Source organism: Macrosteles quadrilineatus, unplaced genomic scaffold (genome assembly GCF_028750875.1).
Source record: "Macrosteles quadrilineatus isolate MER2022 unplaced genomic scaffold, UCM_ALF_1.0 Scaffold_7__1_contigs__length_78375512, whole genome shotgun sequence".
Taxonomy (NCBI): domain Eukaryota; kingdom Metazoa; phylum Arthropoda; class Insecta; order Hemiptera; family Cicadellidae; genus Macrosteles; species Macrosteles quadrilineatus.
Genome location: NW_026542600.1, coordinates 34,814,569 through 34,829,647, shown reverse-complemented (window position 1 = coordinate 34,829,647; position 15,079 = coordinate 34,814,569). Strand labels below are relative to the sequence as shown.

General features: G+C 37.7%; 1 protein-coding gene across 2 annotated transcripts in view; it reads right to left on the bottom strand.

Annotated features, from left to right (window-relative positions):
- Positions 1 to 15,079, bottom strand: part of LOC128998103 (ATP-dependent zinc metalloprotease YME1L-like) — a 54,132-nt gene that overhangs the window by 19,424 nt on the left and 19,629 nt on the right. For both annotated transcript variants that reach the window (XM_054424098.1, XM_054424099.1), the window contains exons 8-10: positions 13,801 to 13,953; positions 12,589 to 12,721; positions 3,055 to 3,157 (exon numbers count right to left, since the gene is read on the bottom strand). In XM_054424098.1, coding sequence (XP_054280073.1) covers positions 3,055 to 3,157; positions 12,589 to 12,721; positions 13,801 to 13,953 — 389 coding nt within the window. The remainder of the gene's footprint in view (positions 1 to 3,054; positions 3,158 to 12,588; positions 12,722 to 13,800; positions 13,954 to 15,079) is intronic.

Here is a 15,079-nt window from a genome sequence, read left to right as displayed (position 1 = left end):
ATTAGAACATAAACGGTCGTATGGATCATAAATATATAATCAAATGACGACACTAGCTTGAGGTCCGTGACGTAGGAAGTGGTGAAGGAAGTAGTAAAGGTGAGCAGTCTGGAGTGTGGAAACTGTTTAAGACGATTAGATTTAGGTAGGTATCTGCATTCCTAACATTTTATGGGAAGGGAGGAAAACGGGTCCGTGACGTAGGAAGTGGTGAAGGAAGTAGATTTAGGTAGGTATCTGCATTCCTAAAATTCTATGGGAAGGGAGGAAAACGGGTCCGTGACGTAGGAAGTGGTGAAGGAAGTAGTCAAGGCGAGCTGTCCGGAGTGTGGGAACTGTTTATGACGATTAGATTAAGGTATCTGCATTCCTAAAATTCTATGGGAAGGGAGGGAAACAGGTCCGCGACGTAGTAAGTGGTGAAGGAAGTAGTCAAGGCGAGCTGTGCGGAGTGTGGGAACTGTTTATGACGGTTAGATTAAGGTATCTGCATTCCTAAAATTCTATGGGAAGGGAGGGAAACAGGTCCGCGACGTAGGAAGTGGTGAAGGAAGTAGTCAAGGCGAGCTGTCCGGATTGTGGAAACTGTTTATGACAATTAGATTAAGGTATCTGCAATCCTAAAATGCTATTGGAAGGGAAGGAAACAGGTCCGCGACGTAGGAAGTGGTGAAGGAAGTATTAAGGGCGAGCTGTTTGGGGTATGGGATCTGTTTATGACCATTAGATTAAGGTATTTGCAATCCTAAAATGCTATGGGAAGGGAGGAAAACATGTCCGCGACGTAAGAGGTGGTGAAGGAAATAGTAAACGTGAGCTGTCCGGGGTTGGAAACTGTTTATGACTATTAGATTAAGGTATCTACAATCTTAAAATGCTATGGAAAGGGAGGAAAACAGGTCCGCGATGTACGAGGTGGTGAAGGAAGTAGTCAAGGCGAGCTGTCCGGAGTGTGGAAACTGTTTATGATGATTAGATTAAGGTATCTGCAATCCTTAAATCCTATGGAAAGGGAGGGAATCAGGTCCGTGACGTGGGAAGTGGTGAAGGAAGTAGTAAAGGCGAGTTGTCCGGAGTGTGGGATCTTTTTATGACCAATAGATTAAGGTATTTGCAATCCAATAATGCTAAGGGAAGGGAGGTAAACAGGTCCATGACGTAGGAAGTGATGAAGGAAGCAGTAAACGCGAGTTTTTCGGAGTGTGGTAACTGTTTATGACGATTAGATTTAAGGTATCTGCATTCCTAAAATGCTATGGAAAGGGAGTGAAACAGGTCCGTGACGTAGGAAGTGGTGAAGGAAGTAGTAAAGGCGAGTTGTCCGGAGTGTGGGATCTGTTTATGACCAATAGATTAAGGTATTTGCAATCCAATAATGCTAAGGGAAGGGAGGTAAACAGGTCCGTGACGTAGGAAGAGATGAAGGAAGTAGTAAAGGCGAGTTTTTCGGAGTGTGGGAACTGTTTATGACGATTAGATTAAGGTATCTTGGTATCTACAATCTTAAAATTCTATGGGAAGAGAGGGAAACAGGTCTGCGACGTAAGAAGAGGTGAAGGAGCAAGGTAAGGTGAAGGGTAGGTAAGGTGAGCAGTGTGGAGTTAGGGAACTGGAAACCGTTTGTAGCAGTTAGATTAATGTACAATACTGAAATGCTATTAGAAGGGATGGAATTATGCCCACGACATAGAAAATGGTGAAAGAAGTAGTAAAGGCTAGCAGTGCGGAGTGTGGGCAATGTTTGTGGCAATTAGGTTAATGTTTCTAAAATACTAAAATGCCATGGAAAGTGATGAAAACAGGTCCACGATGTAGGAAGTGGCTTAGGAAGTAATAAAGTATGAACATATTGTGAGAACCGTCTGTGGCAGTTAGAATAATGTATCTTCAATCCTAAAATGCTATGAGAAGGGAAGGAAACAGGCCCCACGACGTAGGATGTGGTGAAGGAAGTATTAAAGGCTGGCAGTGCAGATTGAGTGAACCGTTTGGGCAGTAATGTATCTAATACTTAAAATGCTATGATAAGGGAGGGAAACAGGTCCACGAAGTAGGGTGTGGTGAAGGAAGTAGTAAAGGTGGGCAGTGTTGAGTGTGGGAATGGATAAATGTATCTGCAATGCTAGAATGCTATGGGAAGAGACTGGTTAAAATGATTATGAAGCACGAATCGTTACATATTTCGATACGTATTAAATCGTTTACAATATAAATTTACAACTGAGTTGACAAAAGCTGAGTTTTACTCCATAGAGGCTAAAAACGAATTTTATTCCTTAAAGAGTAAAAAAGCTACTTTAGACCGGCAACGCATGCATCAATGACGACTGTTTTTACTGCAGTATGACAAAAACAATATAATATGAACCCTTGATGACTCCGCTCAATTTTGTGGATGCATCAGCGAACGCCCCCTAGTATAGTGTTTGCATGTTTTGACATACTAAATGATTTCCTCATTCATTTTACATGTTTTTGGTAGCAAAAAATATATTTATGAGTTATTTAGTCAGCTGTGAAGTATAAAGAAGTGACAATAGTAACCACGACAACCAAAATAAAAAAATCAAACATTTTGAAAATGCATTTTTTCTGTAAAAATATATACCTAACCCTTCTTGTATTGGCTGATTTGAATTGCCAACTAAATAAGTAATGTTGATAAAGTTTTTTACAAATCCTGAAAATGTGTTTACTTTTTTTATAAGCCCCCCAAAAAAAATATAGCCTAGTATAGTTTATTCTGCATTTTTCAAATTATGACCATACAAAAAAATATTTTATGGTTATATTTATTTTGATATTATGTTTTACTTGTGTACAATTTTATGCTCAATAAGAATAAAGCTCTCAAGTACAACAAATAATTTATTTTAGTCAGTATATGTACACAAAATCCAAAACAAGTTTTTTTGCATGAAATTAAATACAAGCGTATGGAACAACAAGGGGACAACTATTCCGAGTGGAAAGGGTTACACAACTCCAATTACATTGTCCTTGTCAGTCAAGTTTTGATACTGACCAAATTATAATATTTTGAAATTGACTTACATTAACTTCAACATCAAATCTTCCCGGTCTGAGCAAAGCTTTGTCCAAATCTTCACGACGATTTGTAGCTCCCAGAACAATTACTCCCTCATTCTGGTGAAACCTACAACAATACATTTGAAAATTGGTTCAACATTTGTAAAAATCTCCATTTCATTTTTGAGCTGTCTTGAATGACTCTTAACACATAGATCAAAGGTTATTTCATTATTTCACCTTGATTCTGTTGCCTTCTTCAGATCCTGGACAAGAATAACAAGCGTTGCTCATATTGAGGTCGTCAAAACATTAAATACATAACAAAAATTAGACACAAGTTAAACATTAAATTTGTGACAACAGCAGGCCACAGGTACACACTGGGTTGACTTGTCCAGATTGCAGATTGGTTGGAAGGAGCATTGACGTTATTGCTTGTAACGGGCTGAAATAATGGTACAATTTTGTTTATATTGAATATCAACAATAGACAAAATATAGACAAGCAACATTAAAACAACAAAACTGTGTTTGTGTGTGGCAGTTAGTCTTGTGTGATGAAGTATTGAGGCAACTACGATTTGAATTTTCCGCTTCCTTGACATGCGCACGCACATCTTGCATGCTCCCGATTCGCCTGCGCTTGTCTATCGTGCATGCGCACGACTGTCTTTCAAACTCAGAGAGTCTGAGGCGACCTTAGGACAGTCAATTCCATACCCGATACCAACCGGACTAGTCAATCTTCAAATAAGGTAGGAGAACATCTCCAATTCTGTTTCTAGTACTTGTTTGACATTTATTTCATGTACTTATAATTGGTTGATTAACATAATGTCGATTGCTTTGGATTACGTTTTGGAAATAATTTGGAAATTATAATCCTGTGGCATCTTGCTTAGTTTGAGCTTGAATCGCACATTTCTAGTATTATTAGTTGAAAAAGTTGACATATAAACTATCATTGCATTGTGACTTGCTTGATTTATAAATGGCAGATTATTTGCACCACTAATTCTAAGATTTGCTTTGCCCATTTTGATCATACAATCACACTTTATCCAGCTTGCTTGTGCATTGTGATGCTTGTATGTATTTTAATCAGTATTTACATAGCCTCATTTTACCTGCTTTATTCCATTGTTTAAACCTATCTAACCATCCTAAGACCATTTCCATACATCCTGGGAGCTGTGATAGCCTAAAGTAGGTAGAGTATAAGTGTGCTATTATTAATAAGCAGATTATTGTACCATTATTGATTCCCTTGTTTGAACCGTTGAACCCTATGTTATAGGTACTAAACCCAAACCTTTACTCCCTTGAGATATCATATTACCACAAGCCATTTTTACCATTAATCCTTGGCTTTTACACCTTGATTCCTTGGATTAATACCTTGATTTCCTTGCAATATAAAATTACCATAAACTGTCCTTACCATTAATCCTTGGTTACCACTTGATTCATTGGATTGGTACCGCTATTTCCTTGAGATATACATCCTTCTTCCCTACCGAGCCAGAATGACCACTATTAAAACAGTGTCAAAAGTTTCCTACCCCAGTTGTTAGACCGAGTGTAAATGATTCCACACAAGCTTGACTATAAAACACTAGAATTTACAGCCTTAACCTGGCAGAGGTCGCACTTAATTGAAAACGCGAGGAGACACAGACAGTCTTTTTGACCGGGTACAATTTTCAGTAAGCATTAAATTTTAATTAATCTAAATCGTAAAAATGGTATAAAACATTTTATTTACAACCTTCTGAATATGCTTTAGATGATAAAACATAAAATAGACAGTTGTAATACAATCGTACACCTTGCATTGTTTGTTTTGTGTAAACTGTTTCATATTAATGACTCAAAAGTTTTTCATGTATCTATAAATGACAAATAAATATGAAGCAAACATATTGCATACTATAAAGTAAATAGTTCACTAAACAAGTTCAGTTATAAATAATTATAAGTCATCACTGTCTTGTAAGGATAAAATTCCTTTTAAGATTTTAAGATTTGTCTTAATGATAAATATTTTTGTATTTCTCATCAATAATTCATTGAAATGTGCCTTAGAAAATCTCCTACAAGCCTCATTAAACATTCAACATCCTCATCTCCAGTGTTGGGGAAGCTACTTTTAAAATGTAGCTAGCTACAACTACTGCTACATTTCCAAAAAAGTAGTTTAGCTACAGCTACAGCTACAGTTCCGAAAAAGTAGCTAGCTACAACTACAGCTACAATGAAATGTAGCTACAGCTACAATTTTAGCTACTTTTCCAAAGCCGTTACTTTTTATTCCACGCACATTAGGTAAATGTAAAATTAATTGCAACTACATTTTTATTGAACAAACATTTAAACAAAAAATGTCAGTATTGTATCATTGACTATAGGCCTATATACCTACAGGTATATATAGTCAATGATTTAATTTGTTGGCTTTATATACCTAACATTAAAACAACAGAACCAAATAGTTGGGTTTCCCATCATATTTAGTACTTATTTTCAAATATTGCATTATTTTTAAGCATCTTATATGTAAATTTCATTAAGTTCAAAGGACATAGGCCTACAACCAAACTATATTTTAAAAGCTCATTTTATTTCTTTAATATAGATTCATTTATAGATGTCTTGTATAAACAATTAAGACCAATAAAACTGTAAAACGATTATTTAAAAATACTTGTTGGTGTTACAGAGCCTAAGTTAGCCTACTGAAATTGGAGTTTATTGCCTTTCTTTACTTTTAATGTTAAAAACGACATTGTTATAACTTTTAACCATAGTGATAAGTTACTTGTTCTATGAATAACACTTTTCAATGTCAAGAAATCGTCCTTTATTGTCATTATGCATAGGGCAAATTGAAAATTGTGCTTCAACCTAGTTGGTACAGAAAACAGTATTCAGCAACTTATCCTGATATCGGCTTTTAATTTAAACATGTGGAAATTTGTAAAGTATAAATAACATATAGGCCTACTTGGCTATGTAACAAGTTGGCTATAGTAGGCTTGTTCTTGCAAGGACTAAACAGATATATTCCTAATCATTGAACTTGGAACTTGGTATTCGTCTTAAACCATAGCGCCTAGGAATAGTCCTATACAAGAGCTGTTAGCAGGAGCAAACTATGCTATTTTTTCAATGTAAGTTTCATGTTATATGGAGATTTTTTCGTTACAATTATCATTTAGTCTAGGCATATCTTAAATCACATCAGGTAATTTCTTCATTGTTAATTTAGTAAACCTTTGAAAAATCTTCGTAATCTAACCAAGGAAGGGCTTGTGATGATGAACCACAATCAACAGCTGAAGCGATTGTTGATAGACCAGCTTTCTCATTATTTTAAGGTTTAGGGTTGGTTTCCATTAAAACCCAAGTTGAAACACTATTGATATAATAAAGAAACTAAAAAATGATTACTAATTTCCCTGTCAATCACTTGCAAGCATTCAATAGCTTCTCTTGTCACCGCCCACCGGTAACGTTTAAAAGTCGTCTGCATCTAGCGCCCTAAGTGTTATTTAATCTGACAGTAATCATAGAGTAGTAAATTAAGGAAATGAGAGCCAAAAATGTGGATAACACTCATTTAATGGCCTCCATGTCCACACAACGTTGTATAGGGAATGAAACGGCTGCAACCAGCTGTATGAAGCCAAGAAAGTAGGCCTAATTTTTTTGAAAATCTCAGTTTGAAAGGTTTCACGTAAGGTTGAGGTTATGATAAAAATCACTATCTCAAACAATGTTAATGTAGCGAGAAAAGTAGCTAAAATTCCGCTACAACTACTTCAAAAATGTAGCTAGCTACAGCTAAAGCTACAAAATATTAAAAGTAGCGTAGCTACAGCTAACGCTACAAAAAAAGTAGCGCGCTACTGTAGCGTCGCTACTTGTAGCACGCTACTTCCCAACACTGCTCATCTCTATCAACACGACGATGGACTATCCCTCATCTCTATCAACATGATGATGGACTATCAGTCTTATACTTTACTTGTTAGATTCTACGTCTAGCCACTGAGAGGTACATAAATACTTCTCCATGGCTCAACACATAATTTAATGGTAATACTAATGAATTGAAACAGTAACCAATCAAAAATTAAAAGGAAAATAACCATCAATTTACAATTGATCTTTCAAAAAAAAATTTAAAAACCATTGGCAGCAAATTTGAAAAAGAATTTAAAAAATATCTAATAGAAATTGCTCTGCACTCCATTAGAGGTATTTCCTTATTTAACTTGATTTTATTAGTTTTTTTTTTATTGTATACATTGTAATTTGGAAAGTATTAGCCTATAACTGTATTTACTGGGAGCCTACCAGTATATTGACAATTAACTTCGTCATCGGGCCACCAGACAGTCTTTTTAAATTAAATATATAAATACGAAAAACCTCTTCGTCAACAAGTTATTTCATCGTCAATCCCGTTGACCAGCCTGTAAAATTAAATTATTAAATACGAGAATCCCCTTCGTCAACAATTGACTAGACCGCCAGCCCACTTCGTCGTCCTTTAGGTGGGGATTGGAGGGCGGTGCTAACCATACCATACCATACTATTTATTGTCGAAGGAGCAAAGACACCCCGACGGCTACCCGGTACCTATCCAGAAACCCGGGTCCCATGGTGCCGGCCGGAACTTACGCACCAACCTTGTACGCACCATGGGTGGATGACTTAAGGCCATCATGCTCACCGGCTGCCGAAGCAACCCTTCGGAAAGAGGGTTGCCCCTCAATCCTAACCAGGGATACCGGTTACTTGGTCGCACGTACACTCCAAATAGGTTCCACCAGGGCCGAAACCCTGAAGGACCATAGAGGAATGCCCTGAACGCAACACGGGCTGGCTCACTCCTTTGATGTTAGCGGTTGCCGCCTGATCCTACTTCCCCTCCCCCGCCACTCCTCAGTGACGTAACGGAGATACATCGGCGTGAGGCGCGACGGTAGCCTAGCACGGCAGTGCATGTCGCCCGGCATCTACGCGCATATTAATAATTGTGTTTATAATAATGTAGTTTTATAGTGTGATTTTAAAGTGGGTTTCGTTAACCCTCCAACTTGCAATGGGCGAACTATGTAGTGGCAAAGCATTTTTGGCGATTTTGCAGTCAAAAATTCATATAAACTAAACCAACAGATCAAACCTATGAACCTTATTTATTATTTCCAACTTGAAGTGTTCGTGATGAAATGAAGAATTTGAAAATGGCAACAGCATAAATATTAAAAATATTGTAGGGAATATTGTCAGTAGGTAGAAAAATTGCTGCATGAACCAAAAATGTTTCATAAGATATACAAATTGTTAGGAGTTTATTTCCCTACATGGAAATGTAAAAAGATTCCAATTGCCACTTAAACAAAGTTATGGCCCAAAAACAATGAAATGACAAGTTTCACGATGTTGCACTACAAATTTCACAAAAACCAAATTAATGTATTATCAAGAGATAAAGTAAAAGTTAACATTTTTAGGCAATAATATTGGAGAAAAAATGAAGTAAGAGTTGTATATGTAAAATGATCATTTCAATAAATGTTCATCACTTTTAATAAATGTTGATATTTGTCTAGAAAAACATTTTGTTATTCACACGTATATATTATTTTTAAAATCCCGCAAACCAACTATATAAAATGAAAGTAAACTTATTCCCCTACATGAATATACATAGTTATAAAGGCAAATATGCAAAAATAAATATTTTATAGTTTTTTCTATAAAATGCTGCTGTGCCTTTTTCATTTGGCGATTAAATCGTTTCTTAATTATGACGAAATGTTTCAAAAACGGGCTAAAAGTAATGTCCCAGACCTCAAATTAAGTAAGTCTTTCCACATAAAACAGTTTATAAACTAAATAAGTACAATTTTTACAACTAATAAATACGATTGAAATAATAAAGTCAAACCCGCGATATTCGTTGTTGGTAAACAGTCGATGAAGTTCACAAAAACTGGCTAAAAAATAATGTCTTAAGTTTATAAAAGTAATGTCACATTACAGTCGAGGCACAATAAATAATATCGCAGCCAAACATTTACAACGTATAATCACGATGTAAACTGATAAAGTAAAATCACACCAAAACTCGACTTGTTAGTTATTGGTCAACAGAGAATGAGGTTAGTTAGTCAGGCAACTTAATGTCTTTTTGCAACTATATGTTATTTTAATTTATTGAAAAATGTAGGGCCTATGATAAAATGTAATTGATTAATTGAAATTATTTTCCTTCCTGTAAAAGTTACAAATACTAAGTATAGGTAATGTATTTTTATACAACCTCAATGTATTTTATATAACCTCAATGAATCCTAAAAGGTATGAATAAGTAATAAATAAATACAATTAATAATCCATACATTAAGATACATTCGAGCAATTCGAACACAGATCAATAACTACAGTAATCTTAGGCATCGCTTTACATTCCACACCCATCCTTAAATATCTACTTAAGTTAATTTTTTACTTATTTAAATTGATGTTATACGTAAATCCTATTTGAAAATCAATTACTTTTATAAAATACATTAATACCTAATAATAAATGTCCAACATAGAGCTTAATAAACGCTAAATGTGCGGTAATACCAACGCTCACACAGGCAAAGATATAAGGTGCCGGGAGCCCGAGGTATCGCCGTGACGTCACAGCGGCGGAGTGGTGGGGAGCCACCTGGCATCACTTTCTGAGCTCGCGTGGCCTAGCCCTTGTATATCTCTAGCCCTGCAGTGCAAGCAACACTCGGGAACTATCTAATCCCTGACAGGCCAGAGCCCACCATCAAAGCCAGGAGGAAGGGGACCGACAGCAAGCTGACGGGGGAACCCACCTATTTACACCACAACCCGATCGAGGCCTACCCATTACTGGGAAACCAGAGATAACCAGGGCGATAGATCCCCAGATACCCCCAGCGGGCTTGATCCCAGCGCCCAATCTACTTCATTTGCCCATCTAGCTCAACATCACTGCCAGGCCATCAGGGTTTCCCAAAAGGAGGCAGGTATAGAAGTGGGACCCACCCAGATGAACCTATCCACCAAAGGTGGTGACACCCTTAACTCTCTGGGTGCTAACAGGGATAACCCAGGAGGGAAGCTTATCTAGTTGTTGAACCACGTCACTCCAAGCTAGAATCCAGTATTGCCAACTGAAAATACTAGCGCCATTGAAAACTAGATACAGGGCGGGTTTATTCAGTCTGTGGTGCGAAGACCTGTGTATTGGATTTTTCGCACTTAAATGCAACGGACAAGTAGGAAGCAGTCAGGAGGAGGCGTCTTGGACGCAGTACATCGGAACTTCCCATCCATTGATATCCATCCTTCAATTACCAACGTGGAACATGTATTTGTAAACGTTCAGCTTCCTGGACTAACGGTCCTGATTAGTGCTGCCTATATTCCCCAATATTTTGCATCCGAAGTATACTCCTCATTCTGTGATGCGACTGAAGAAGTGTGCACTTCTCTTCGTCCAGGAGCCCTTAAACGATCGTCGCTGGTGATTTTAACCAGCCCGTTGTAGATTGGAAAAATGGCTCCAAATTCTGTGCGCCCCTGGGTAGTCGACATTTGCTGGACTTGAGGGACTACTTGCAGCTTGAACAAATCAACGGAATAAAAATTCAAAGGGTGTTTTGCTTGACCTTGTGTTTTCGTTAAATCCTGCATTGAACGTGTATGCTTCTGACCATCCTTTAATTGTTCCTGATGATAACCATCCTGCTTTGACAATGGAAATTTGTACCCACCAAGTTAGTAATGTACAACCTCCAACTTTCGAGCCTGATTATCGTAAGTGCAACCTCCAAGAAGTGTATAAGTGGGTTCAAAAACAACCTTACCCTGCTACAGTTTCTATTGACTGCATTGAAGAATTGTTTATTGATTTTTAAAGGCAATTGAGCAACAACTTAAAGGAAACTATTTTCCTGAATTGTCCATTAAGACCCGTGCAACGGACATCCTTCCCTCCATGGTTTACTAGGGAGTTAAGATGTCTTGTATCCAAAAAGAAACAAGTACATGCGAAATTCAAGAAGTTTCATAATCTTGCTGATCTGGATAAACTCAGAGAAATTCGGAGCCAGTGAAAAAGGCTAGCAAGAGTGTGCCACTCTAACTACATCAACAAAATCGGCGAGAGTCTTGACAGTGATCCCAACGTCTTTTGGAGCTATATTCGAAATCTACGAAAATCGCCTTCAACGCAGGAAATTCTTCATCTAGATGACAGAGTCGCAACTAATCCACTTGGTATGTGTGAAATGTCCGCTGAGTTTTTTTCTTCGATATACAGACCACCAGTGAATGAAGCCCCGAACTATTCATACAATATGGACATAAAGTTGGCAAGCATAACTGTTTCAACATTTACAATCGAGAAAAAACTTAAGGATCTTGATCCTAAATAGGGGGCCGGACCAGATGCGATACCAGCCAGTCTGCTCAAATTTTGTGCTGAACCCTTGGCTCCAATAATAACTCTCTATTTCAACAAATTGTTGCAAGCGGGAATATTTCCTCAAAATATGAAAGAGGGATTCATTGTACCAATTCAAAAGAAAAGTGATTTGACCGATCGTTATTCAGCCAGCTCTAGCAAAGGTTTTTGAGAGCTTGGTCCTCGATAGAATGTCCTTTGCATTTAAGAACAGAGAACACTATAATCAATGAACAGCATAGCATGGCTTCAGGTCAGGAAGATCAACAACTAAAAACCTAACCGTATTTACTGGCCGTATCCTATCCGCATTTTCCAATGGAAATCAACTGGATTGTATCTACCTGGACTTCAACAAGGCATTTGATATAATTAGCCACCCCCACCTGTTGAACAAGTTGAAGGCTTTTGGAATCAATGGATCGATGGAGCTACTTGACACATCGCACTCTCCGAGTTCAACATGCTCTAGCCCTCTCTAGACCTATACATGCAACTTAAGGTGTTCCGCAAGGCTCTCATCTTGGACCATTTTTGTTTAGTCTATTTATTAATGATATAGCTGAGTTCATCAAAGGACATTTTCTTCTGCTTGCCAATGATGACAAGCTGTATAGAGAAGTTGGATCGGTGGAACAAGTTGAGCTGCAGAATGACATGGATGGAGTAATTGAGTGGTGTCTTCGAAATGGAATGGACTTGAACCCGGCCAAGTGTCAAGTTACGTCATTCTCTAAGAGCTAGACAGACCCTTCAATTTAATTACTGTCTACAAGGAGTAATTATCAGGAGAGCCGATCGAGTTAGTGATCTTGGGGTGCTCATGACACCAGATCAAAACCCTAGTGACCACATCTTGAACGTTTGTACAATTATTGAATACAAATATTTTAATGAAGCTCTTCTTTTTCTCAAAGCACCCTTGAACCTGAGCGCACAATTTAAGTATTTTGGAGTGCCGTGGTTTTGTCAGGGAATTATTGATTTTCTCACTAGATTTAAGATAAGTCATTTGAAACATGTAGGGTTATTATACTATTAAGTGACTTACCCATCCATTTCTGACAGAAGCTGGTTGATGGTTTGGTTTGCGTACGGGTGAAGAACAGCATTCGTTCTTTTTGCTCCAACTGAGTCGATTTCATCAATAAATATCACGCAGGGAGCCCTCTCCTTCGCCGCTTCTGAAATGTTTAACATATTTCACAATGCATAGATGTATTTAAATCGGTGATTAATGAAGAAGAAAATTACCCCCTCATTGTACTTTATCGTATAAAAGCTAAGATGAAAATAATGTAAATTGTAAACGATTCTAAAATTAATCAAGTAAAATAAAATTGTTTAGGATTTTTGAATTTTCAAAGTTTTAACATGGTTTCAAAACAAGCACCATCATAGCCTGAGTTGTAGGTAAAGTTATGGTTTGTTTACAATATGTTCTTAAACGAAAACATTAGTGTTCTGTCTTCCTCGTGGCAGAACACTTATTTATCCATTGTGCCAATGTTATTTACAATGGATTTAGATCTGATTGTACATTTCTTTTTTTATAAACCTGTGGATTATGAGGGGCTACAATAATGATGGTTAATTTTGAAAATGTTGTCCTTAGGGGTTGGGGGTTGCTCAACAATTTCAAATGGTAAGTATATTCTTTGGTATCATTTTATAGGTCTTTATGGAACTAATTAATTGATTAGAATACATTGTTGTAGCCCCAAAACTGTTAGACTAAAATAAGGTGAAGGTTATTACCTCGTCTGTAGTTCCAAAATTGTAGTTTGTACTTTGTATTTACATGTATCGGCAGAACGCCATTGTCAATCTATCGTAGTACAGGAACATCAAGCTATTAAGCTACAATAAGTGGATTTTTATGTTCCTGTACTAAGATAGTTTGACATGACATTCTGCCAAAACATGTAGCCTAACTACAAAGTACAAACTACAATTTTGGAACTGCAGATTGTAATAACCTTAATTATATTTTAGTAATTAATTGACATCAAGAAAACAAAAATCGGACAGCTAACAACAAAATGGCACCCTAAAACAAATCAAATCCAATTAACCGTGAGGTTGACTAAAAAGTAACTTGCACCCCCTATAAACTTTTTAACTATTTATTTGAGATAATGAAATCACTTTGGGGCAATCTCCTTGGATATGAGAAGCTACAGTAATGACGGATAATTTTGAAAATTTTGGCCTTAGGGGTAGTGGGGGTACATTTGATAATCTATCAAAAACAGATACTCACTGAACAGGTCTCGGACTCTTCTAGCACCCTGTCCCACAAGGATTTCATCAAATTCTGGTCCTGCAGCATGGAAAAATGGTACTCCTGCTTCCCCAGCAACGGCCCTTGCCAACAATGTTTTTCCTGTGCCTGGAGGTCCCACCAGCAGAACACCTGCCATAAATAAATAATAAATTTTGATAACCAATTGGCAAAGTTCATTTTCTTTCATCTAAATTTTTTTTAATTACTATGACAAGACTAGGGATGGACGGGTCCCGAAATTTCGGGAAATTTTCGGGAAAAAAAATATTCCTGATTATCGGGACGGGATTACATTTGATTCGGGAATTTTTCGGGACGGGATTTGATCCGATCGTCAGCGATTTTGCCGCTTTGTGAGTGACGATGACGCCGCTATCGCAAGAGATGTTCACGATAGTTACGCGAACGCAGGAGGCGAAGTGATTTCGACGATCGCGCCATGACCGCGAGTCGTTTTCGACGATCGTGCCGTGACCGCAGAGTCATAACGACCATCCAGCCGAGACCGCACGTCTTACAGACGATCGCGCCGTGACCGCGAGTCATACCGACGATCTTGTCGTGACAGCAAAGTGATAACGACGATCGTGCCGTGACCGCGGAGTCATACCGATGATCACGCTGTGACCGTGAGTCATACCGACGATCACGCAGTGACCATGGAGTCATAACAACGATCAAGCCTTGAATGCGGAGTCATACCGACGATCACCCCGTGACCGTGAAGTCATACCGACGATCGCCCCGTGACCGTGGAGTCATACCGACGATCATGCCGTGACCGCAAGTCATACTGCAATTACCCTGTGACCTGAACCCGGGACTGATTTACTTTTTTGTTTTGAGGTCTCTAGAGGCCAAAAACACCATCCGTTCAAATTTATACATATATATATATATATATATATGTGTGTGTGTGTGTGTGTGTGTGTGTCCGTTAGCACGATAACTCGTACAAAAATCATCCAATTTTGATGAAATTTGGTATAAGCGTGTATACCTACATTTATTCTAATGAGTTCGCGAACCAGCATGATCGGACTATGGGAACGGGGGTTTATGAGGGGTTTTAAGAGGTAAAAATTGGTTTTTCCCATTTTTGACCCAAAAAACATAAAATTTTGTAATTTCTTTCCAAACCATTTTGTAGGGCTTAAAAAACAAATAATTTAGTATATTGATGCGTTATTATGCGCCTAATGGTTACGGAGAAAATTCCCGTATTATTCTTAAGGAGAATAAGTAAACTGTTGTA